This window comes from Thermoascus crustaceus, assembly GCF_041956765.1.
Source record: "Thermoascus crustaceus strain CBS 181.67 unplaced genomic scaffold VTN00scaffold_4, whole genome shotgun sequence".
In the NCBI taxonomy this organism is placed as follows: Eukaryota; Fungi; Ascomycota; class Eurotiomycetes; order Eurotiales; family Thermoascaceae; genus Thermoascus; species Thermoascus crustaceus.
In genome coordinates, this window is record NW_027192530.1 from 150,830 (window position 1) to 173,781 (window position 22,952).

The 22,952-nt window shown below is 50.1% G+C and overlaps 9 protein-coding genes and 1 non-coding gene across 10 annotated transcripts; 2 read left to right on the top strand and 8 right to left on the bottom strand.

Moving 5' to 3' along the window:
* Nucleotide 1: 1 nt before the first annotated feature.
* Nucleotides 2–2,127, bottom strand: VTN00DRAFT_6651 (uncharacterized protein; the record flags this gene model as incomplete). The annotated part of the gene is made up of 7 exons (XM_069433311.1): nucleotides 2–401; nucleotides 493–764; nucleotides 849–1,099; nucleotides 1,174–1,325; nucleotides 1,413–1,604; nucleotides 1,697–1,829; nucleotides 1,926–2,127. 7 exons carry the CDS (start codon nucleotides 2,125–2,127, stop codon nucleotides 2–4), a joined length of 1,602 nt encoding a protein of 533 aa, XP_069286705.1.
* A 628-nt stretch (nucleotides 2,128–2,755) lies between these two features.
* On the bottom strand, nucleotides 2,756–4,025 carry VTN00DRAFT_6652 (uncharacterized protein; the record flags this gene model as incomplete). The annotated part of the gene is made up of 4 exons (XM_069433312.1): nucleotides 2,756–2,815; nucleotides 2,875–2,903; nucleotides 2,967–3,145; nucleotides 3,211–4,025. The coding sequence occupies 4 exons, from the start codon at nucleotides 4,023–4,025 to the stop codon at nucleotides 2,756–2,758; spliced, it is 1,083 nt and encodes a 360-aa protein (XP_069286706.1).
* A 3,008-nt stretch (nucleotides 4,026–7,033) lies between these two features.
* Nucleotides 7,034–7,726, bottom strand: VTN00DRAFT_6653 (uncharacterized protein; the record flags this gene model as incomplete). The annotated part of the gene is made up of 1 exon (XM_069433313.1): nucleotides 7,034–7,726. One exon carries the CDS (start codon nucleotides 7,724–7,726, stop codon nucleotides 7,034–7,036), a length of 693 nt encoding a protein of 230 aa, XP_069286707.1.
* A 537-nt stretch (nucleotides 7,727–8,263) lies between these two features.
* VTN00DRAFT_6654 (uncharacterized protein) lies at nucleotides 8,264–8,719 on the bottom strand (the record flags this gene model as incomplete). Its single annotated transcript, XM_069433314.1, has 1 exon — nucleotides 8,264–8,719. One exon carries the CDS (start codon nucleotides 8,717–8,719, stop codon nucleotides 8,264–8,266), a length of 456 nt encoding a protein of 151 aa, XP_069286708.1.
* Nucleotides 8,720–10,065: 1,346 nt separating this feature from the next.
* On the bottom strand, nucleotides 10,066–10,615 carry VTN00DRAFT_6655 (uncharacterized protein; the record flags this gene model as incomplete). Its single annotated transcript, XM_069433315.1, has 2 exons — nucleotides 10,066–10,117; nucleotides 10,404–10,615. 2 exons carry the CDS (start codon nucleotides 10,613–10,615, stop codon nucleotides 10,066–10,068), a joined length of 264 nt encoding a protein of 87 aa, XP_069286709.1.
* Nucleotides 10,616–11,019: 404 nt separating this feature from the next.
* On the bottom strand, nucleotides 11,020–11,091 carry VTN00DRAFT_t136. Its single transcript has one exon. It is a non-coding gene; the product is annotated as a tRNA-Gln (tRNA).
* A 548-nt stretch (nucleotides 11,092–11,639) lies between these two features.
* Nucleotides 11,640–13,494, bottom strand: VTN00DRAFT_6656 (uncharacterized protein; the record flags this gene model as incomplete). The annotated part of the gene is made up of 4 exons (XM_069433316.1): nucleotides 11,640–12,200; nucleotides 12,272–12,732; nucleotides 12,840–13,020; nucleotides 13,078–13,494. 4 exons carry the CDS (start codon nucleotides 13,492–13,494, stop codon nucleotides 11,640–11,642), a joined length of 1,620 nt encoding a protein of 539 aa, XP_069286710.1.
* A 1,742-nt stretch (nucleotides 13,495–15,236) lies between these two features.
* Nucleotides 15,237–17,403, top strand: VTN00DRAFT_6657 (uncharacterized protein; the record flags this gene model as incomplete). Its single annotated transcript, XM_069433317.1, has 4 exons — nucleotides 15,237–15,418; nucleotides 15,489–15,528; nucleotides 15,581–17,030; nucleotides 17,114–17,403. The coding sequence occupies 4 exons, from the start codon at nucleotides 15,237–15,239 to the stop codon at nucleotides 17,401–17,403; spliced, it is 1,962 nt and encodes a 653-aa protein (XP_069286711.1).
* A 1,436-nt stretch (nucleotides 17,404–18,839) lies between these two features.
* Nucleotides 18,840–20,261, top strand: VTN00DRAFT_6658 (uncharacterized protein; the record flags this gene model as incomplete). The annotated part of the gene is made up of 3 exons (XM_069433318.1): nucleotides 18,840–20,029; nucleotides 20,084–20,125; nucleotides 20,189–20,261. 3 exons carry the CDS (start codon nucleotides 18,840–18,842, stop codon nucleotides 20,259–20,261), a joined length of 1,305 nt encoding a protein of 434 aa, XP_069286712.1.
* A 272-nt stretch (nucleotides 20,262–20,533) lies between these two features.
* VTN00DRAFT_6659 (uncharacterized protein) lies at nucleotides 20,534–21,061 on the bottom strand (the record flags this gene model as incomplete). The annotated part of the gene is made up of 3 exons (XM_069433319.1): nucleotides 20,534–20,645; nucleotides 20,712–20,824; nucleotides 20,876–21,061. The coding sequence occupies 3 exons, from the start codon at nucleotides 21,059–21,061 to the stop codon at nucleotides 20,534–20,536; spliced, it is 411 nt and encodes a 136-aa protein (XP_069286713.1).
* Between the last annotated feature and the right edge of the window lie 1,891 nt (nucleotides 21,062–22,952).

The following is a 22,952-nucleotide window of genomic DNA, read 5'->3' on the forward strand; positions in this document are numbered from 1 at the left end:
TCTAATACACAATACCCTCAAGCACCCTCGCATCACTCTCCTGCCATGGATGTTCTCTCTCCACCGCGCGTATGAGCGCCTCCTGCTTCGCACTCCGCGGCTTGATACTCGCCCTAAATGGCACCGGATGACTGATGACGCCTGGTCGGAAGTGTACCTCTTCATTCTCGTCATTTTTGTTGTCGTTGTTAATGTCTTTTGCTTCGCTGATATCAAAAACAGCCAGTGACTGCGCAACGCTAAGGTAAATCGATGAATCAGCGAGGACACGACCGGGACAGATGCGTCGCCCAAAGCCGAAGCTGAGAATGTGCGGGTCCGGTTCTGGGGTGGTACTGAGGAACCGTTCGGGGCTGAAGGTCATTGGGTCATGGTAGGTGGTTGGGTCGTGGGTGAATGCCCTATGAAGCAAACATTCATTAATCAGGAAGGAAACTGCACACACGTAGAGAAACAAAATCCAGAGCGAATATAGGTTAGGTAAGTATATACCATATATTCGGAAACAACAACGCCCCCTTCGGGATGCGGTATCCCTCATAGACATCCTCCTCACTCGTCACATGCGGCAAGCCCATCGGTGCGACTGGATGCCACCGAAGGATCTCCTTCACGATGGCGTCGATGTACGGTAGTTTCTCGCGGTCCTCGAAGCCGGGAAGTCGATCGGTGCCGACTACACGGTCGATTTCCTCCTGCGCCTTACGCTGGACGTCAGGGTAGAGGGTCATGGCGAGGAAGAAGCATGCTATAGAGGAGACGGTCTAGATTGGTAGATCAAGTCAGTTAGCTCAGATAGGTCTGACCAAGAAAAGAAAAAAACACAATATAATTTAGAGTATACCCACCGTATCAGCACCCCCCGTGTAAATCGACGCAGCAGACCATTTCGCCACATGATCCTCCTCGGGAGTGAGGGTATCCTTCTCCTCAAACACCTTGGACAGGAACGACTCTTCATACGCTCCTTTTCCTTTCTCCCTCATCTGCTGCCTCGCAAACGCGTACGGCTTCTCGACCGCGTCCGTTAGGTTCTTCTTCCAGGCCCGCGCCGTCCGCTTGAATCCCGTGCCGGGGAACCAGTCTGGTAGGTATTTCACTTCGGAACTTTGTCAGCATATTTCTTCAAAAACAGAGTTTTAGGTTAGTGAGCACTAGGTAGGATGTACACACATAAAGGGACGGTATCAACCAAAAACGCTCCAGGTGTCGCCGCGACGGAGAACTGCTCGAGCGCCTGCTCAGCAATATCAACGAGTGGATCTTTCTTATGCGGTTCGATCGTATAGCCATAGGTAATCTTGAGGATGATAGCGCCGGCATGACTACCTAGTCACCTTTTTCAATTACTTTTACTGGCTTTACCACATACGAGAGACAATCACATCACAGGTAATTAGGTGAGTACTCACGTCCGAATATGCTGCAACAGATCATCCGGCTTCTCAAGCACACGGAGCAAGAACCGACGCGTCTCGACGTTCTCGAGAGGGAAAAAGGACGAAATAGCCCGTTTGGTGCCGAGGAGTTGATGGAAGTTTTTGCGGTGGGTACGTAAGCGGTCGCAGGAGGGGAGCATTGCGGTGGCGTGTTCCCAGCCGACCCTGAGATAAAAACGAAAACAGTTTTGAATATTTACCGTTCATGTGTCGCAATATAGACAAAACGCAGACTGGGCTAGATAAGAGGTGCTTACATCTCAGCAGCAAAAACCATACTCGGACGCGCAGAATGTAACGCGGAACGCTTCTCCAGGAGCTCAAACGCTGCGTGGACGTCGTTCAGGATGATGATCGTTTGCCCGAAGACAGTGACGGAGCTGATTGGACCTGTTCAAAATATAAGACAAAGTCAAACGTAAGAAGGGTTTAATCAGATCCAGCGGCAATTGCGATTAAATGAGACTACAAAGTGAATGTATATACCGTAGAGGTCTTTATGTTTCAGCCAGTGCTGCCATTCCTGCGCACCCGGCGGCGGCAGGTCTGCGATATTGCCAGCGAACGGGAGTGGCCGTGGACCGGGTGGAAGAGGGGCAAGTTTCTTCTTGGGAAGCAGGAAGATCTTGAGTACTATATACAACCCGGTGACTCCAAGGAGCAGATTGGTGAAATTGATCCCGAACATGGCGGCAAGTAAACTAGAAATTATGGAAACAACATGTGAAGGGCCAAACCCAAGTAGTCGAGAATATGGGAAAGAAGAGAAAGACGGGTATATGTTGTTACACTCCTTGTGCGACAGCGCATGCATCCCCCTGCGGGGGGCCTAACCCCACACACGGGACGGTTAGTAGCAAGATGAACACCGGCGAATCCCATTTTGCGATTTTATAAGATCATATTAGATTATTTTAACTTTATGCATACACAAGCATGCTCGTACAGACTTGCTCTATATCTTGTGGACTTTTTCGCACAAGTCCAGGCTCATGCTAAATACAAGAAACGTGGTCGCAATTAACACAATATCCCTGTTAACCCTCTATATATATAACCAGCATTATAGATTCTAAAAAATGTAAGCTCGTAACTGTTCCCCGACGTCCTCGAGATGCTGAAGCCGAAGGTATTAAGACTGTTCCATGAACTGCCGTGACTGGGCAAGTTGAGCATGTCCATCAGAGGTAGCGCCAAAGACCGACGCGGGACGGCCTGAGCGGTGCGGTGGACATGCTTTGGTGCTTGTGCACCTGTCTCATCCGATGAATGCATTAGTCCGGCAGTATACCTCGTGGTTACTCGATCTGGTCAGCTCATACGGCAACAGGCCAGCCGTTTTCGTATTTCAGAGGGTTATAGCCGAGTTGGGCGTCCTATGTCTCGCGTTAGCCATGTCCACGGGCAGATCTCTTGGGATAAATATCAAACAGACCCAAAATCCAAGACCCTTCCTGCTGTCCACTGTTTCTAAACGTCAGTGACTGGTATAATCTCAGGTGAGGCATGGGAGAAAATGTCACTTACAGTAATGGTAGTATAAGATATCAGTGTCTCCATCAGTCAATACACCCTGCCCTCCTGGTGCGATTACCGGGCCGTTAGAGGCGTAAACAATGGTGCCACCTCCCTTTACCAGGTCGACACCGTTGCGATCAACAAATGGACCCTGGGGACTCCTCGACCTTCCGACTCTGATGTTGTACCTTTTGCGGACAAGTCAGCTAATCGTTATACGCGAGACGAGGCGGCGAAGATAATTAAGGCTTACAAGTTCTCGGTCGCCGGGAGCGCGTTAGGGTCGAGCTCACAGCATCTTCCATGGCTGTACCATAGATAATACCACCCATCTCGGAAACTGATGGTGGCTCCTTCGACAGGGTGTGAACCCGTCTCATCGCGGCAAAGAGGGTTTGGGCTCGCACCGCCGCCGTCAAGCGGCTTTGGCTCATAAACGAGGTTCCTCGCATCGGGGTGCTTTGGATTCAGAACAGATTTCAGGTCTGCAGCCAGAGGAACCTGCCAGACGCCGGTCCAGTAACTCCCGAAAGTGAGGTAGCCTTTGTTCCCATCGATGAAAACATGCGGATCGATCGTGTTTGACTTGTCGAACGGATGTACTTTGCCTCCTTCGCCGTTTCCAGACTGGACAATAAGACCATGATCAACCCATCCGCCAGGCCCCGGCTTCTTCGAAGTTGCGACACCGATGGCGCTGTCTCGACATCCGGCTTGGCTGACACTATAGTAGCAGTAGAAAGTGTCGCCGTGCTGGACGACAGTGGGTGCCCATGGAGCCGTATTGTCCCCTTTCTTGATTATACTCGGTCCGTCCAGCACCGTTCCGACCTGCTGCCAAGGCCCGTCCAGACTGGGGGATCGGAATATGCTGATATGCGGACCGACCCCGTACGCATAGTATGAACCGCCGACTTTGATGATGCTCGGGTCATGGATGGCCAGGCCAGTGATATGGGGCCCTGGAAAGCCACCAGCATGACCAACATGATCACCGCGGCGCTCGAAAGGAAATTTGAACGAATAGCATAAGGATAGCAAGGAAACGAACGCGAATACTACCAACATCTTGGCGATGCGACGGGATATGAGAGAAAGAGGGGAAAGTGACTGACGGGCGTCATCTTCGCGGCGAAACGACGGAGATTGCTTTCGCGATATATACATCGAGGATTTCGAGGGCATCATCTTGGCCACGAGGAAGTCCGACCGTTTTCAGAACCTCTTGAAGAGATGGAGATACACCTAATAGTGGTACCCCCCGTACCTCAGTGGACGTTAGATGATGATGCATTCGCATACCTTCTGAGTCTCTGGAATGCAAGGACGACAAAAGGACCTCTTTAGGGCCAGCACATGAACGGATGCAGCACACCGCCTAGGAAGGAACTAGCAGTGGGCCTCCCATGGCTGCGGGACCCGTGATGAACAGCTATACATCTTTGTAGCTGTTCTTTTGGTTGTCAGTTTAACAGGTGGAGAGAGTTGGACCGTGAGACATCCACTGACGCATCTCTAGGGGTGACGAACCCGGAGAGACCTTGACCGACGGCGCGTCCTAAAGCGGGCTACGCCGGGCACCGGCAGGCCTTCCGCTCTCATTCTGCCGGCAGAATGATAAGATGCCATGCAGCACGATAACCCCGTGGCTTCTGCCTCGGACACCTCATTGGCGACTTCTTAATGACGCAAGCTCTGGTGCAGCTGCTAGTTGACTGCACATGCGTCGTTTTACTTGCCATCATCTGCTAGCGTGTTCTTAGCTCTGTTGATCGAGTGAGCTGTCCTTTGTCTCCTTTGTCCAGCCATTGAAGCCGACGGCAATAGTAAGACAGGGAATGAACTTGCGCCAGGTCAAAATATCGAGATTGTTTTATTCTCATTAACAGGGTCTACCGTGAGGGTGAGAGTACTGTGTATTCTATAAAGACTGGGCTTCCACATGTGCTTATATAAGCAGGCAGCAGTCTTGTGGCCTGCTGATCCACCCAGTTGCATCATAGCTATGTAAGAGCTAATGCATATTGATCACAGAGTCTTTGTTGAATATAAAACGCTTACTGCATCAAAGCATGCTGATGCCTAGTGCACAGCCTGGGAGGTGTCTGGATGGTATAGTATAAATGGTGGAATAAATAAATAATCGTATTTCAGCAGTTTCTACCCTTCCATGCATAGTGCCAACACGGTTTCCATCGCTTCAAGGAGTCCGGGTCGATGAATTTGGGACGCGCGGGAAGGTTCCACAGTTAAGTATTTTTCACAATTTCATTGTCTATCGGATATCACATTGGGATTATTTTTTTGGCCATTGCTCATCTGCAGTAGAAAGCCAATGCTGAGATTTGTCATTATAAGCAAGGGTTCCACTAACCCTTTTAAAAGCCCGTGATGTTTACCTAGTACACGGAGAATACCTTTTATTCTGTGCAAGGGGTCTACACGTGCGGTGCAACCCTAGACTGCGAGGGCAATTAAACGAGTGATACAAAAGTCGCCGATGCGATCGTCGCTTTTAGAAACAAGAGCCTATATAGTGGTCATGACCCATGGAGATCTTTATGATCTACAGCAACTCTGCAGCTTGTATTCTGCTCTTGGGTCAATTTATCAGGAATTGTATACATCCGCGCAAGACAACTATTGGGTACATGCGCTGTACATAGCTACAGCGCCGTCTTTGGAGGAGCGAATGCCTTGGTAATTTGTTACACTGTTGTGCGTCATCACGATCGTTTGAGAGAAGAATGACAACATGATATTTCTCTTTTCTGCCACATGGGATAAGATCTTTGGCTGCTAGATCATATCAGGATATCAAATATCTGATCCCTGACATCCCCCTTGCATGCATGCTTCGGGCCGGCTCAGCCACAACGGGGAGATCCCTGCACTATGAGATAACCACTATCAGGTGCATCCCAGCTGCCTCACGGCAAGAACGCTCCGTCCATGCAGTCTTAGGATTCTATTTATAACCACATCATTCGGCGCCATGCCATAAGTCCTATTAATCAGCATAGTAGTTAACTAACTAGATACAAAGCCCTAAGCTTATATGTTGCTCTGTTTGGGTAGGCGGTATCATCGGCGGTGAACAGACTTCGGAACACAGCGGCCACTACGACCTGCCGTAAGCATCTTAAATCTTTCCCTCTTTCAACCTGACCGCCAGAACGACAATCCATAAAATGGGCGGGTCGTCCCAACTTTTCCGAGGGACCCATCATTCTAATCATGCTTAAACAGTCCCAGACACCGACTGATTGCAGAGACGGAAAAACAATAGTGGGAAGGGGCCCAGTCCCTGACTCGAAGTCCGAACATCGAAGTGTCTCGGTTTGGGAGAGCACCGCCGGAAGCGTACCTGTCTCTCTCAATTCCCGCTGAACCGAACTTCACTTTCTTCTAAAGACCCATGGAACATCGTTTGGATACAACTTTGAAGAAGAGCCGTGTTACGTTTTCAAGAGCTTGCTTGTCAGCTTGCTGATAGTTCCGGATCCGCTTTAGCAACCACGGTTCACGCGATGCCACTACACCGCGGTGCGACTGCACCTCAAGCAGACCTTGTGGAATGCTGTTCCAACGACCGCTGTTGCACTCTTAGATAATAAAAACAACGTGGAGATCCACTAGGATCGAAGATCGTGGCCCGAGCTTCCATCTTCTCTGTGCAACAGGACTTCTCCGATGCCGATCAGCTACCTTACTAACCAGTATTACCAAATGCTAGAAGGCTCCATGTCGATGGATTGAGAAGGTACGTCCATGTTTGATTCTGCATTCTTGTCTCAGGTTCCCTTTTCAAATACCGCAAGAAAATAATCCACTGCCCACACCCAAGCGATAAAAACGCCTTAGGAAATGTAGCACAATTGCCAAACTCGTGCCCCTTGACGTTGCACTCACACAATAAGCTAGACCAGTTCCTCGCAATTTCATTCCCCCAAGGGTGTCAAAATGCCAAAACCAGAACCCCTGCGACTGTTTGAAGAATTCCTAGTGCTCCTAATGGCAATATGCTCCCTGCAGGTTTAGCTCCTCCATGCAGTCTGTTCCTGGCTCGATCTCTGTCATTGTGCAGTGGTTGTGACAATTATAGTGGACACGACCACTGTTATAAACGTCGTCCCGAACGTATCCGTTTCTACACTTTTGAAAATGGGTAGCAAAGGCAGCGGTCCCAGCGGAGATGCTAGCGGCGCTGTGGCTACTGCAGGTATCGACATAGCTTCTGTTTCATTTGCCAGGATAGTTGTCTCTGTAGTCAGTGGACTCGTCATACGTGCAGGCTCCGCTGCCGTCGTGAATGTCAATGTCGATTTTAGTGTGGCACTGTTTCTCTTTGATTCTCCGTCGCCTAAATGCCCTTTGAACACGCCCAGAATGATGACAATGCAGAGGACTGGGGTGATAAGGACTGGAACTATGATCAGAGCACCACCAATTTTCCTCCAGGCACAACGCTTAACGCGAGATGTGGACTGATCCACAGTCTGAGGCTGATCTTGAGCTTCTTGCGGGGGCGGGGCAGACCTGGCCCTGGAAGAGCTCCTCTCGTGAACCTCGGAGCCAGCATTATTGGCAGTCCCAGGGCGGGGAACCTGGTGGATCGAGCTCGCGTTTCTCGTGTCGCCCGATCGCTGTTCGACGGTCGGCCAGTCGGTCATAGATGATCGGACTGAATTCGACTGCAACTGCTGTTCAGAAGAGTTCGTCCCACTGAAGGGTGCTAGAGTCCTCAGTGGGACGGCAGGCGGGTCCATTGTTCGCACGAAGGAGCTTCTGACAGTGTCTTTGAAGATATTGTAGATCGATCTGGACAATGGTCAGGAGGGGAGGTTTGTTGTGGAGAGAATAATACCCCTGTGAATAAGAGCCTCACTGAGATGCAGGTGAAAGTGAAAGAGCAGTTTCCGACCAAGTCTGTGAGTTGGTATATTGATGGGTACTCCCTACAGAGCATGTTATGATTTGCCATGGTGACTACACATGGGCCGCCGCCCCCATCATCATGTATTATTCACGGCCCAGAGGTTGCTGGATCAAATCCGGTGAGAAACAGCATGCAAAAGGACAGAGGACTGACAACAGTGAGCTGAATAAGATACTACTGATATGACCTAAAGAGATAGAAGGCTACCTCGTCAGGCTTGGACTTATCACATATTTAAATGCCTACAGCGCCACCAGATATAAGCAGCCTATTTTCCCGTTCCAGAATCCATTCATTGCTTTGTCCATGTAACCAGCTCGAAAATCGAATCCAAAAGGCAATCCAAGCCCTCAAACACCACACAATCTCAAAGATAATGAGCCAGCAACATGACAGAAACAATAGTCAGAGCAACAAACAAAAAGAAAAGAACAACAAGCAGATGGGATAGTTTCTCCCATCTGCCAACGGCAGTCCTGCATCTGCGGAACCTCGAGTGCTTTGCTGGCACATCAGCATCAATGTCAGCCGCACCGTTCTCAGAATCAGCTTCAAAAACTGCAGCAGGATACACAGTCGATCGTCCAAAGCGCAACCTCCTCTGCCGTTGCCGTCGTTTCTGTCGTCGAGATGCTGAAGACGGTCCCTGATCCTGACGATCATAGACATGCCCAGGAACTGTATCCGTTTTAGAGATCGCATACGCTCTGACGATCACCCTCCTCCCTTGACTTCGACCCTCCCTCGCCCTCTCCCTCTCCACCGGCGGAGATGCAGCCGGGGTAGGAGGAGCTGGGACCAGCTGCGTGCATTCGGATGGCATTGTTTTCGCTTCAAGATGTGGGTACCTGGTACATGTACCTAACCTCTGCTTTATCAGGTGGTGTGCCTGTACCTAGGTACCCAGCGCCGAGGTACGTTGTACCTGATCTGATGTTATCCCCGGATTCAGACAGGTATAGTGGTAGTATTTACAGTGGATAGTTGGGGAGAGTGGAGTCGCAGTTCCTTGGAAACCTTCCAAGTAAGAATCCAATGTCTCAAATAGGTCTTCCGTAACAGGAAAGTTCAGGTACTTTCCAACCAACAAGGTGTAGCGTAGTTAGTCCAATGCAACAGCGGGTCGGGCCGAGAACAAAAATGAGATCCTCTGGAATGTTGCGCGGTGGAGAAGAGATCTTGTGCCCCTCAGGTTGGGTCTATTCAGGAATGCGGGAAGTGAGAGAATTCGACGACGGGAGTAGTATCGAATGCACCATTGCACCATCCCATCGTACGGTGGAGAACGAAACTAAGAAATAGTTTTTTTTTCCTCTTGGAGTAGAAGCTTTTTAGTATTGTTACTTTATCAGTAAATGCACTGCAGTTAACTCTTGGTAGCAAACATTGACGGTGAGGTGAATTGCACAGGACCTGGATATATCCTTCGTAAGCTGCGAGTAGAAGAAGACTGCTTGATCCGACAGACGACAATTCACGCGCAAGTTGTCGGAATAAACCACCCATGCGTAGGAGAGCAAAGATGGAATATCCCCTCGAACAAAAAAAATCAAAACCAGTTAGCAGAGAATATCCTTCGTAGATTAACAACAAAAACACCGAAAATGGCAGCACATATCCGACACAAAGCAGGAGGGGAAAAAAGAGGATCTCTCACACGGGGAATCCCATAGCACGCTTACCAAATTATATTGCTGAAATGAACAGTGATAAGCGAAAGCATGAGTATCATGAATACCAAGGAAGATGCCAGCGATGGGGCGTTACCCAGTAAGCTCAACCACTTCACGGTTGTGTTAGTGATAGGGTAGTGTCTCTCGTCTCATGATCTATGTAGGTTTATATCTTGATTAGGTAACCCACTGTATATAAGTTAGTGCCCACACACCGTAAAATAGTTGCGCTCTATCTCTATTTATATCTTGCAATACTGAGTATAAGTATGTTTTCCTTACACATGCTACATATACAGTACTATCCTACAATACTTACGTACGCTACCAGAATAGACGGTTTGCACGAAAGAGAGAGAAGTCATGGTTATGTGATAAGTTAATTGGATCAGGTCTCATGGATAGAGTAAACCCTGCTGTCTCCTCTAAATACCTTCTCAGAACAAAAGCTTTACAGGCACAGACGGTACCCAGAGAACCATTCATTCCATTCCAATTATCCGCAGTAGTTGCACTCGCTCAGGTATTTCAGATTCGGGTCGCGAATCCTACAGGAAAGGTAGTAATCAGTTGGTAGTTCTTCGCACAATAATCATTCCCACCTCTGGATGTAGGTAGATAGGTAGTCTCACGAGATGAACATGGCATGGTAAGCTGTGCATGTGTCAACAAGCTTCAAAGCTTCTTAAGAATATGCTACAGTATACAGCTCTCTCTCGCGCGCGCGTGAGAGTCTTAACAAAAGAAAACAAAAGAAAAACACTCACCAACATCAATCATGTTATCCAGACCTTCCGTTGTCTTGTCTACCTCTTCGACGCATGCCCATCATACCGACGATACCCATCGATAATAGCCTTCGCCTCAGCGTAATCGTCACCACTGCTCATCTTCAGGCCATGCGAGGCCATGAAGTGCGGCATGTTGTCGAACCCGGCGTCCTTGACGACGCGGGAGTCGCTCTTGTAGGCGGAGCCTCCAGAGCTGGAGTTGTTAGAGCTGTTGGAGTTGCTGCCAGAGGAGGAGCCGCGGTTGGAGGAAGACATCGTGTCGATTCGTAGATTGGTTTAGATTTGTTTAGAATACAACTGCGATGGAGAGGGAAATTTCACTGCAGAGATCAGGGAACCGTGAAATGATGAACAGTGGAAGTGGAACGATGAAAGCTCAACCCGAGCTATGGCAGTTATTTACTGGTGGTGAAGGATAAGTCAGGCAGCAAAGTGCGGGGGTGTAGACGGGAAGCCGCAGCGGCGCAGGCGCTATTATTGAATCTGCGCGTTTGCAGGTCGGGTGTACCCGTCGGGCGGGTCGTGGGAAGAAAACTACATATATAAATATACATATATATATATATATACATTTGGTTTTCGATCACGAGGACGGTGAGGATAAAAAAATTTAAATCCAAAAAAAGAAAACCCTGCTGCTTGGCGGAGGTTGACCTGGTAGGTCCTGCCCGGAATCGAACCGGGGTTGTCGGAATCAGAATCCGAAGTGATAACCGCTACACTACAGAACCAACTTTGTTGGTATGTCCTTCCCCCGAATTTCTAAAAGGAACAAGACCCTTCCGTTGAGGACCAGGAAGAAAACTACAGATGCCAGCTTGTGAGTGTGGCAAGACTAACGTTTTGTTGTTGGAACCTTGGTCGAGAAGGCCTTTTTCTATCTGGTAAATACGTAACCCAGAATGTTTGGGTAGGTAAGTAATTGTCAGCCGAATATTACCACTATACCCTAGTGGTATACCAAGAGACCTATCAGCCTATTCAGCACACGCCGATCCAGGCATCTCGAAGGTTATAATCCCTGCAATAAAGGGATCATACTGTCTATATTTAAAACCACCTAATTTCCTTTGTTATTTCACGAAAATGTCTCGGGATCATTAAACAAAGAAGTATTCGGAAGGTCTTGACCCCTAAGTGCATAAATAGTGGTCAGATAGTTAGGTAGATTCGAATAATCAGAGCTTTCATCATCATACCTTCGGATTACTAGGTTCGCGCAGTCCGACAGTAATGTACATGACAACCTCCCAATGCACAGGCAATACAAGACATCCAATCAATTCGCCAAAAATCCCAGCCCCCTCTGCAGGTAACCTTTCAACCCACTCTTCTTCTCCTCATCCGGCTCCTGATCGACGTAGAACCGTCTCATAGCGTCCAGATCGATCGTGCTCGCATCCACCCACCACCGCCCACGGTAGTAGATCCTGGCGGCGAGATAGATCGCCACGACAGCCACGACACTAACATAGTTGGCAAAGAAGTTCTTCGCGCTGGGCTTCTCACCCAGAGGCCAGATGCTGAGATAGAATTCCACACCGATCAGGATGATACACCAGCTCAGTCCCCACCAGGCGCCCCACGGCCACGTCCACGACCGCCAGGGGAGAGCGGACGGCGAGCGTCCTTGGACCTTCCAGGCGTAGCGCATGCGGATGTGGGACAGGCAGATCATGCCCCAACCGAACAGGGTCAGCAGGGAGGTGAGGTTCGAGAACCAGGTGAAGACATCGATGCCTCGTTGATTGACGTTGAGGTAGGCGAGAGCGCCTCCGATGACGAGGGTCGGGACAAGGCCAAACCAGGGACGACCTATTCTATCTGCTTTGCTAAAGAACTGCAAGGCGTTAGTGAACCGTGATCCAGCATAGACCAAAAGACTATGAGGAAGGTAGTGGAGTAACCGACCTTTGGTGCGAGACCGATGTGTGCAAGACCCATCAGAGTGCGAGAGCCAGCGTAGCCCGAGATGCTTCCCGTAGAGAGGACCGAAATAAAGATGACAGCGTTCATGATGTGAGCCAGTGGCTCCAATCCAGCGTTTCGATACGCAATAACGAACGGAGAGGCGTTGGTTCCACTGCCGAAAATATTCGAGTCATGCGGAGATACGGTGATGGTGACCATCAGCGAACCGATAATGTAGAAAAGCGAGAGACGAATCCAGATGGAGCCAATTGCTCGAGGAACAGCCTTTCTAGGGTTTGACGTTTCTGCCGCCACAAGACCACAGTTTTCGGAGCCGGCCATGGCGAAGATGCAAGTTGGCATAACGGACAGCCAGCCTTTGAAGCCATGGGTAAAAGGCTCGGAGTTCCAGTAGCGGAAACCTATGGCGTCGTGACTGGGTGCACCGCCGGCGGATATGACTGGACAAAGGTTAGGACTTGGGGGTCATTGACAAGGGAAAGTGATGTAGTTTTGTGATTTACAGGACGAATGCTTCTCAGAAAGGAGAAACCGCACAGCAACTTACCGATAAACGAGATGATGACCACGAAGATCCAGGTGAACTTGATAAAGGATGCAACCACCTCGATTTCCGCAAAGAAACTGACTACCCAGATGTTGACAAAAACTATGACCAGCCAGAAGATGGTAATCCACGCTGCCGTCGGCACCTTGTCTGTCCAGAAGCTGAGGACAGACACGACACCCTAGCCGACCTTGTAAGCGTGTTTGTTCAAGCCAGACAGGACGTATGCAAACAATACCTGAAGCTCATTCGCAATGGTAATCCAGTATGAAATCCAATAGGCCCATCCCAGCGTAAAACCGGCCGCAGGATCGACGAAGATGCCCGTCCATTGGACAAAGGCAGACGGCAGAGGATACATAACGGCCATCTCTCCAATGGAGTGGCTGACAGCCCAGATCATCGAGCCACTCAACAAGTATCCGATGAAGATAGCAGCCGGACCACCCGATTCAAGTGACTTGCCACTACCAAGCCAGAGACCCATTCCAATAGACGACCCCAATGCAATCATTGTAAGATGCCGCGTGCCCAGGATGCGCTTCAGCTCGGTTTCCGCGCCATGGTCACCGGCGTAGGCCTCCCCAACCATCTCCTTGCCATCCTTCTCCCCTTTGGATGAGTACTCCGGGGGGCTGTGCCCTACGGTAGCCATGTCGTTGAGTCTGATAACCGCACTCGAGAAGAGTGAAAAGAGTGAGGGAAGAAGAAGTATGAGGGAGGAGAGTGAAGGAGAAAGAGAGAGAGAAGGTGAAGCAGGCTGAGACCAAGCCCGCATGGCGACAATAGGCGACAAGGCAGCCTTTATCACATCAGAGCCGCCTCTACCCCGAATGCAACCTCGTACCAGCCGCTATCTCCAAGTGTCTCGAGGCCATAGCAACGCTCCAATGGCGCGGTGAACCCTGTTGTGGTCATAGATAAGGAGGTCGCGTGCAGCTTCCAGAAGCCAGGGAGCGCGCGAGGTGAGCCAATGACCCTTGATGGACCAGATGATGTGTCCTGAAAAAGAGGCTGCGCAAAGCCCAGCGTTCAACCTGGCCAGGGAGAAGATACGCTGTGCCAGGCTGGGCGTGCTTAATAGGAGAAGAGGTCGCCAAGGATGTGATAGGCGATAAGGCCGGAGTTTAAGACGCCCAGAGCGGCGCGCCGTGCAGTGGCAAGAGCTTGTCATCGTTTGTATCTCTTGTCCTACTTGGCCGGTACTTAAGTGTGATACCATTGATGTCAGCCAGTTTGAGCTCTAATGGTCATCTGGAAAAGTAGATCTGTAAGTAGCACGGCTTGTTGATGCCCTCCGCTCCATGTAGTACGAAGTGGCGCTGCATCCCTTGTCTTCGATTCCTCAGCACAAAGAAGCCCAGGGTCTATTACCATTCCTCCATGTTCGATTCGCCAAAGCATGGAAACCCTGGAGCGATCATAATGACCGCTCAAAGAATCAACCAGGGTTCGGTTTGTCGGGCGCAAGAACTGCTGGCATCAAGTATCCAGGATGCATTGCATCAGACACCACGCCAACGGGCGGCTCAATCTCTCTCATTGCAGGGTATTTCACCAACGCACACCGCAGTAGCGTGGTGGTTAAAGACGGAGCTCCGCAGGATGCTTCTGACAGCGATAATTGTGGCGCAGAAGGCGTTGGTGGACGCCTGCGATAAGCATGCAGGGAGAGTCTATCCGGCCCGATCTGACAGGACGTCGGCTATCATGGACGCGTCCGCTCCGACCCCTCAGCCGCAACAAGGGAGGCTTCATTTCATATTCTTCATCAATAATATCTTCTGACATCGATGCTCCTAGCACATCCAAAAATAAATACAGAGGCTAAGATCGATTCTGCGGGGCTCCGGTTCTCCCGATTTTAAATCCTCGGGTTCTATGTACCAACACTGAGGTCTGCAAATCGTGTTTGCGTGCGGAGTTCGTCATGTCTCCTTCTATGCCATGATGCTGATCCCCTATGCACCGCCCGTGTCTGTTCTCAGGCGCTTGCAGATCCTAGGACCATTAGATAATTTCAAGTCCAAAAGAGAAACATTTTGGTAAAAATGATGACCTGTTGTGCTTGTTTGGGATGCATGGTGCCCTCGGGCTATACAGATACTTGTATCCCCATCCGGTTGCCGTCCGGAGATAGAATTGCCAGCTCTCTGGGTTCGCAATCATCTCTCACTCACATTTAGTTTGCTCTTTATATCCTAACTACCATATTTGGTCTGTTCTTCTTAGGCGATCGCTCGTTTTCCTTATCGCGGAAGGATCTACAGTACTTACCAGGCTAGGCGATCCGCATCCCACATATCTGCGCGATGCATCATCCAAAGCCCCCAAGGCCCGTCCCGGTCCAATCTAGTTACACTGTAGCTTTGCCTCTTAAATCCATCGTTGGCAAATATGTTCGCAATGCGATTCGGTAAAGCATGGGCTGGAGGCATTCGATCATTCGAATTGTGTCTAAGGCAGCGGCGAGGGCTGCCGCCGGCGAAGCGTTCCCCGCGCTCGCCTATCTTGCGCTCCACTGCGGCGAGCTTCTCCACGAGCCACCCAGTGTTAGGATCTGTCTCTAAGTCCGGACCGTGAGTTCTTGTAGTTCTAGTTCATCCAATATCCCTGACATAGAACTTAGACATGACCCTCGTGTCGCAGGTATACCACCGCTTTTGCCCTCTTCGAATCGCTGTGGGAGGTAAGTGCTCTTCTTTAATCGATTCACGGACGGAATCTGATGACTCCGCCAGGCGGGCGTTACAACATGCTTTGTCAACGTTGGTTCGGATCATCCCTCGATTATCGAGGCGATTATCAAGGGAAAGAGGGAGCGGCCGGATCGGTGGCCGAAGATGGTGACCTGTCCCAGTGAGATCATTGCTATCTCCATGGCAGACGGCTATTCTCGAGTCACGGGCCGTCCACAGGCCGTCATTGTCCATGTGGACGTTGGCACTCAGGCGCTCGCACACGGCCTTCACAACGCAAGCACAGGTCGTGCTCCGGTTTTCATCTTTTCCGGTCTTTGCCCATATACAGAGTCGGGAGAACTCCCTGGCTCCCGGAATGAATATAACCATTGGCTTCAAGAACCTCCAGATCAAAAGGCCATCGTGCGTCAATATTGCAGATACACCGGCGAGATACGAACCGGCTTGAATGTCAAGCAAACAGTTGGACGCGCCCTCCAGTTCGCCTCCAGCGCACCCAAAGGTCCAGTCTATCTGGCCGCTGCGAGAGAGACGCTGGCCGAGGAGATCGAGCCATACTCTCTGCCACAGGACCAGTGGGTGCCCATTGGACCCAGTGCGCTGCCTGAGGAAGCGGTCCGTACTGTAACAGATGCACTGGTTCAAGCTGAGCGTCCTCTTGTCATCACTGGATATTCTGGTCGAGACCGGCGATGCCCAGAGCTGTTGGTTTCACTTGCTGACAAAATACCCGGTCTTCGTGTTCACGACACTGGCGGGTGTGACATGTGCTTCCCCTTCTCGCACCCCGCTTCGTTAGGATTCCGTTTAGGGTTTGATGAGTGTACGCGCGATGCAGATGTAATCTTAGTTCTTGATTGCGACGTGCCGTGGATTCCTTCGCGCAATCCACCGCCAAAAGACGCTCGGATTTACCACATCGATGTCGACCCTTTAAATCAACACATCCCAGTCTCATTCTTTCCCGCCCACGGACGCTGGAAAGCGGACTCCTACACAGCCCTCACACAGCTCCTCAAGCACATTGACACCGACGTCTATCGCCAGGCGCTTCAAAACCCCAAATATGCTTCTCGCTGGACGAAGCTAGTTGAAAGCCATCGCGCTCGCCTGGAAAGTATTGCTAAACTCCCTCGCCTTGAAGATGATGCACCCCTCAACGTCCACAATATCGGCCGCCTCCTCAGAGACTGTCTCCCCAAGGACACAACATTTGTGGTTGAGGCAGTGACCAACGCCCAGACGCTCTCAGACCAGCTGCAGCCCAGTCAACCCGGCAGCTGGATCAACTGTGGCGGAACGGGAATTGGATGGAGCAATGGCGCGGCATTGGGTGTGAAGATGGCTCTTGATGAGCAGGAAAAAAGGCCGAGTCTCGTCTGCCAGGTTGTTGGCGACGGGAGTTACATGTGTGCGGCACCCTCGAGCGCTGCGTGGGTGGCACGCAAGTACAATATTCCCATTCTCACGGTAGTTTTGAACAACGGCGGTGAGTATTCATGATTTCTCATTTTCGGTCCTCTGAGCAGTCAACCTTGAGAAATAAATGGCACTGACGGCATTATGCGACAGGATGGAACGCCCCGCGCCTTTCCACCGAGTTAATGTATCCCGAGGGAATGAACAAGGAGGCCACGGGTGACGAGTTGAATATTTCCTTCGACCCATCTCCGAATTATATGAATCTGGCCAAGGCGGCTGCTGGATCTTCCTTTGAAAACGACGGTAAGAACGATTGGATGCACGGGGTCAGGGTGAAAACGGTGGAAGAGTTGCGGTCTCAGCTAGGGCAGGTTGTGAACATCGTCCAGAAAGAAGGCAGAGGTTTCCTCCTGGAAGCATTGATGGAGCGATGGAAGTGAGCTCAACCGTCGGACTGATGTATAGTGGAACGACTTGGTAAATACATGAGTCAATATATAAATCTATAAATGTAAAAAGTAACATTTATGACAAATGATTACTATTAAAAGGTTGTAGGGTTGTAGAGACTCACTGGCCCAAATTTAATTCATTAATCCCCTACCTAGTCCTGACTTCCCCAGGCCCCAGAACAACAACGCATAGCGCACACAAACCACCCCCCCCCCCCCCCCCGGGTCCCCGTGGCACAGAGCGGACCTACATCATGGCGATCTTTGAATACTGCAGGCAGTAGAGGTAGATTTTCGTAGAACAGCAAGGATAGATAGCCGGGGACGGTACGTCCGATTTTAAGGTTTAAGCCAACCGAATTATAATAATAATAATCAGGCGTCCCCGGAAGATGGGGCTCAACTTCAAGGGTCTATTCCAAGCGAGCCTACTACTAATACGAGGTAATCAACTAGGTATCTGGCACAATCTCAGCTCGTGTTCCTCAGCTCTGTGTGGGGGCCGGCAGAAGGATGGGGCAGAGTATCCATCTCCTTTTTGTTTAGGCTTAGCTTGGACGGGACCACTGCCACCTATATCGTATTTTTTGGCAATCCTTGTCCCTTGTCCAGGCGATCAACAATTTGCGCTTCCGCTATATGTTGGCTTGGGTTGGCTTCGCTTTGGGTCTATGGCCGGTCATTAGGTACTACTGCCTGAATACCTCTAAGAACTTCAAAATCACCAAGCAGCAGGGGGAGGGACGGCAAAAGATATGATATAGTAGTGTATATAGATTTCGGGGATCTCAGGGACCTCAGGGACCGTTCAATGGCAGCGATTGTCCCGGTTTCTTGGATGACACCAAAACCCTATCTCTCTCCCATGTGTTGGTAGTCCCGCTCGTTTTTGGCCCTTGAAGATCAAACGGCAGGATCGGTGGAATTGACAGAACAGAACAGTGACATTATTGCATGAAGAAGGATTTATCGTGCATTAGTATCTAGCTGTGCAATCCTAAAAGAGCAAAAATTGGCAAGTGTCGTCTCGGATGTTATTTAGTTAAAGCACTGGTGTCACCGGAGGGATTGGGGGCCGGGAGCGGGGTTGGGGGCCTGACAGATGGGTTGGTAGATCGATCTATATATAAAGAGGGGACTGATTTCTGGGAGAAATGAACCCACGGGCAATCGTTCAATATCAAATCTCTCGCTATCTGATCTGAACAGGGTTGCTTCATACTAGATAGCTCTAGGTAAGGATCAGCACAATCTCACAATGGCATAATTATCCCCATCCAGAGGGTGATGAGCAGTACGTTTCTTCAGAAATTTTGTCTCATACTTGTTTTGGAATATAGTGATTACGATCGATTGGTTACCTTGCTGAGGCAACAAGTTGCGTTAATAATTCGATTGGCCCGAGAAAAATCAAGACCTATATAATGGATCTCGAGATGCCTCCACCGGCGGCCCTGCCGAAATTCGAGCTGAGATCAACCGAGTCGTATCCATCAGACTCTCCAGGGCGGTGGGCATGTCTACTTGACTCATATTTCGAGAAGGTCATGACGTGCGTGAATTTATACACCCCAGAAGAAGTGCACAGACATGTCGACTTCTTCCGCACATACGTGACGGCGTGGTTAGGGCCAGCCCCGAAGCCCATCATGCGTGACGGAAAATTGTCATTGGAGGCTCTGTATCCATCCTCCATGACCTCGGACCACACCCCGCTGGAGATGAGCTACTGCTGGAAAAGCGCCGACCGGCCGGGGAAATCATTCATCATCGTCCGTTTCGTCACGGACATCATCCCCGCCGACGCAGACCCAAGCCGGGCTTCATCTACCGCCGCGGCCTTGCAGACCATCAACACCCTCAGATCTCTTTCTTCCACCGTCCAGGCTCCCCTGAAGCTGTCCGTCTTTCCCGACTTGTGGGAATGTGTGACGCGCCGGCTGGCCCAGGTTGACCGCGACATCCACCCGGAGAGATCCTGCGCCCACTGTGGCTCATCGTCGTCATTCGTGGGCTTCGACCTCGTCCGTTTCCACATCAAGGCCAAGCTGTACTGGCGGCTGCCGTCGTGCCAGACGGTTCCTGAACTGGTGGATCTCCTGGATCACCTCTTGTCCTCCAGTCAACAAGAGGGCCACTTCGCCAACCTTCCCAGCTTCAACTCCCATTGGGGCCAGATCCGAGACCACCTCACCAGGAATCGCGACTCCCTACGCCCACGCATGCTGTCGTTGGATGCAACCAAGCATCCATTCCCCCGTGTCAAGGTGTACAGCCGTTTCTATTTCGATAACACGGAACCCTTTGAGAACGTCGAATTCCATCTCACCCTCGGAGGCGCAATCAGCCTGCCACCGGGCTTCCTCTCAAAGTGTCGCGGCTTCTGGTCTTGCTTACTCGAAAACTACAGGAAGAAAGAACTCCCCGAGCAGAAAGGGCAGAAGTTCTGCCTGATTCTGCATGAAATATCCCAAAAACCAGGGTCGGATGATCACGCAGACAGCAGTCTTTCAAGCAAGCTTTATCTGTTCTGTAATACAATTCCCGACCATGACGCATTTGTTGCCGGACAGCTCCTGAGCCGGTTTGAAGGGCCGTCTTCCTTCTTTCTACGGTAATGATCCTTGCTTTCCAGAAACTGGCCTCGTGCTGACTTTGATTTTTCCAGTGAAAACACAAGCATTCCTACTCAATCGGAACATATCAGGGAGTAAGTGCAGCATGCCCACGTACCAATCATTAAGTAGGCCTAACTTGTCTCTGTCGTATCCAGGATTGGCCTAACGGGACGAGACGAAGACATAGAGGTCGCCAGTTATGTCAGTCCTTGTATATTCTCTAGCTAGAAGAAGAAGAAGGGCACAATGACATCAAACCATTCTTGTAATGACCTAGACTATGATCCGCAAATGGTATCCACTAAGCTCGCCCTATCCAATCAAAAACATAATCTGATCCTGAATCACACACATTTGGCAGCATCCCACTATAGCCGTGCCAACAACGAAGTCGACCGCACAGTCATAAAATTAATCCAGACTCTAACAGAAAAGATAACCCAATAGGGCAAATACACGCGACCCATCACCCCTCTATAGCCCTGGAATCATCTCCAAGATCACTTCGTCTCGTCCCACTTTCCTATGAGGTTCGGGATCGAGATCTCCGCAGGGACGATGGAGGGGATCAAGATGAGCGAATCATTCCGGAACTGATCCCCATCTTTCAGCCTGCCGCATGGGACAACCAACCTTAACTTTTTTGGTCCGACGGGGCGGACCGTTGAGTCCACTTACGCCAATGGCACTGATGACCGCGCACGCCGATCTAGATTACCATCATCACCGATTCCCCCCTTTTCCACTCGTGGCCAGCTTCTACTTGACCGACAACGAACCCGGAGAATGATCTGCGTGGGGAAGGGTCACCGCGACATCACACCAGCATTGTTATTATTTACGATCATGTCGGCAGTCGAGAATTCTCCGGTGGTCTCTCGAGCATTCGGCCGGAAACTGTGGAGGCTCGTCAGCCGCTTGTCCCACCGGCGCAACCTGTGGTCAAGAGAGGGGGGATTTGGTTCTTCAGGATGTGAGACTGTAGGATGCAGGCATGCCCAATCGGACCTATACTCCCAGGGCTGCATGCTGGCGTTTTTTCTGGTCTTTTCCGTGGTGGTACCCAGGCTCCGATGAAGGTGTCGCTTCTGCTGGAGGGTAAAAAGGGTTAGTTTAGGGTTTTAATCGTGACGAATGCCCTCTATCTATAGAAGGCTGCCAGGGCCGTACCAAGTCGGAATATATCGCTTTATTGGAAGACAGAGAGGTTTTGAATAAGGCAGGTGTGAGAAAAGGGGCATGGAGGCAGTTGTTCTTTTGATGGTGACCTTTGATGCTCGGAAGCAAGACTACAGTCTCGCGGTCTTTACGGGATGTTACGACAGTGCAAATCAGCATAGACTCCGAGTGGCTTCCGTCATTTCCATCTCGAAGCCGTCTCCCTCAACAAGCCATTCACAGCTGGCGGTCATTTCCTTGCCCACAGCCTTCAACGATGAAACCCGTACATAAGCCCATTGGCAAGCCATCTCTTGTGAGGATGATCGTCTGATGGGATCATATATCCTTTGTACCTCCGCAGGTTTAATGACGTGCTCTGTGGATGCGCAATCAACCGAGACAGAATGTATGCATCCTCAAGTCCCTGTTCCCCACCAAGCCCTTGATGTGGTGTCATCGCGTGGGCAGCGTTGCCGATCAGCGCCCGGATCTCTGATTTGGCTTCGGAAACATGAAGCACCATGTCTGGTGACTTGGAAAGGAAGGCGTCTGCCCTTAAGCCTGCACTCCCGCCCCGCTGATGGTCGTTAAAGACAAGCTCTTTGTGTATGAATGGAATTCATGGCGAAACTGACAAGATGGCAACTATAAATTTCAGCCTTCCTTTCTGGAGAGTGCCGTAATTTTAGACAAAGAATCAAGTATTGGGAGTGAAGAATGATTGATTCCTGAGAAGAAAATCCAAGCTTCAAAGGATAAGTGTCTGTTCTGTGATCAGATCACCCAGTCCCGTCTTTTTGTCCTTTCAGAGTATATCAGCAATAATACAGCAAAAACAGGGTCACGTTCGTCGCAAAAAGGCTTCCTTTTTGGGATTTTTCTCGGAGGCGAACTGCTTCTGCGCCGCAGTATAGTGACACTGATTTTCAAAACATCTTTACTGTTCACCGGAGATTCTGTGTAATTTCAAGGTATCACTCTCTGCCACAGACTCCATTCATGATACCTCCACAGCATATTTTTCTCTCCTGCAAAGCGAACTGGAATAAAGAAACATCTCTCACACTACAACCAATGGCGTTGACTCAAAAACAACAAACTACCTCGGTTCCTGCGCATCTTGGCCGCTTGTATAGTGTCTTCCCAGGCAATTTGTTATTGCCCTTCTCGTGGTCAACAATGATGGTATCGTCGAACAAAATCACAGACCGGACAATTCTAGGATTATCTTAGCAGGACGAAACATCCTCGAAGGACAGATTCATCAATCAAGTGAGTTAATCACACACACCTAATCTCGGCCTCATTTGCCGCCGTTTCTCCGTTCAGACTTCTTGCAATTTCCCGGGCGTCGACAGATCCAAAGGGACAATGCAGTCAGTCTTGGACGAATAATAACTTCTGTCTAACCTGACGAGCTCCTCCTCATGAGTGCAGTTTCATCATCATCAAAAGTCCGAATCTTTAGCAGCTATGATGCTGTGATTGGGGACCCTGCAAGGCACCACGCACTCTCTCTGACCAAAGCCCGGAGCTTGCGTATCAGGTATATGTGATATAGTGGTTTCAAAGAAAAGACAGCTATCTAGCTACCAGCTACCTGACTATATAAAAACCAGCAGCATCTAAACTTTACATATAGTATACCGGATTCCGAACACCCACGGATATCGTTCAGCGCCTGTACTGTACATGTTGAGCCTAGGTAGCTAGCGGACTGGTGCAATTCAATTGAACACTCCTGCCAACATGTCTTTT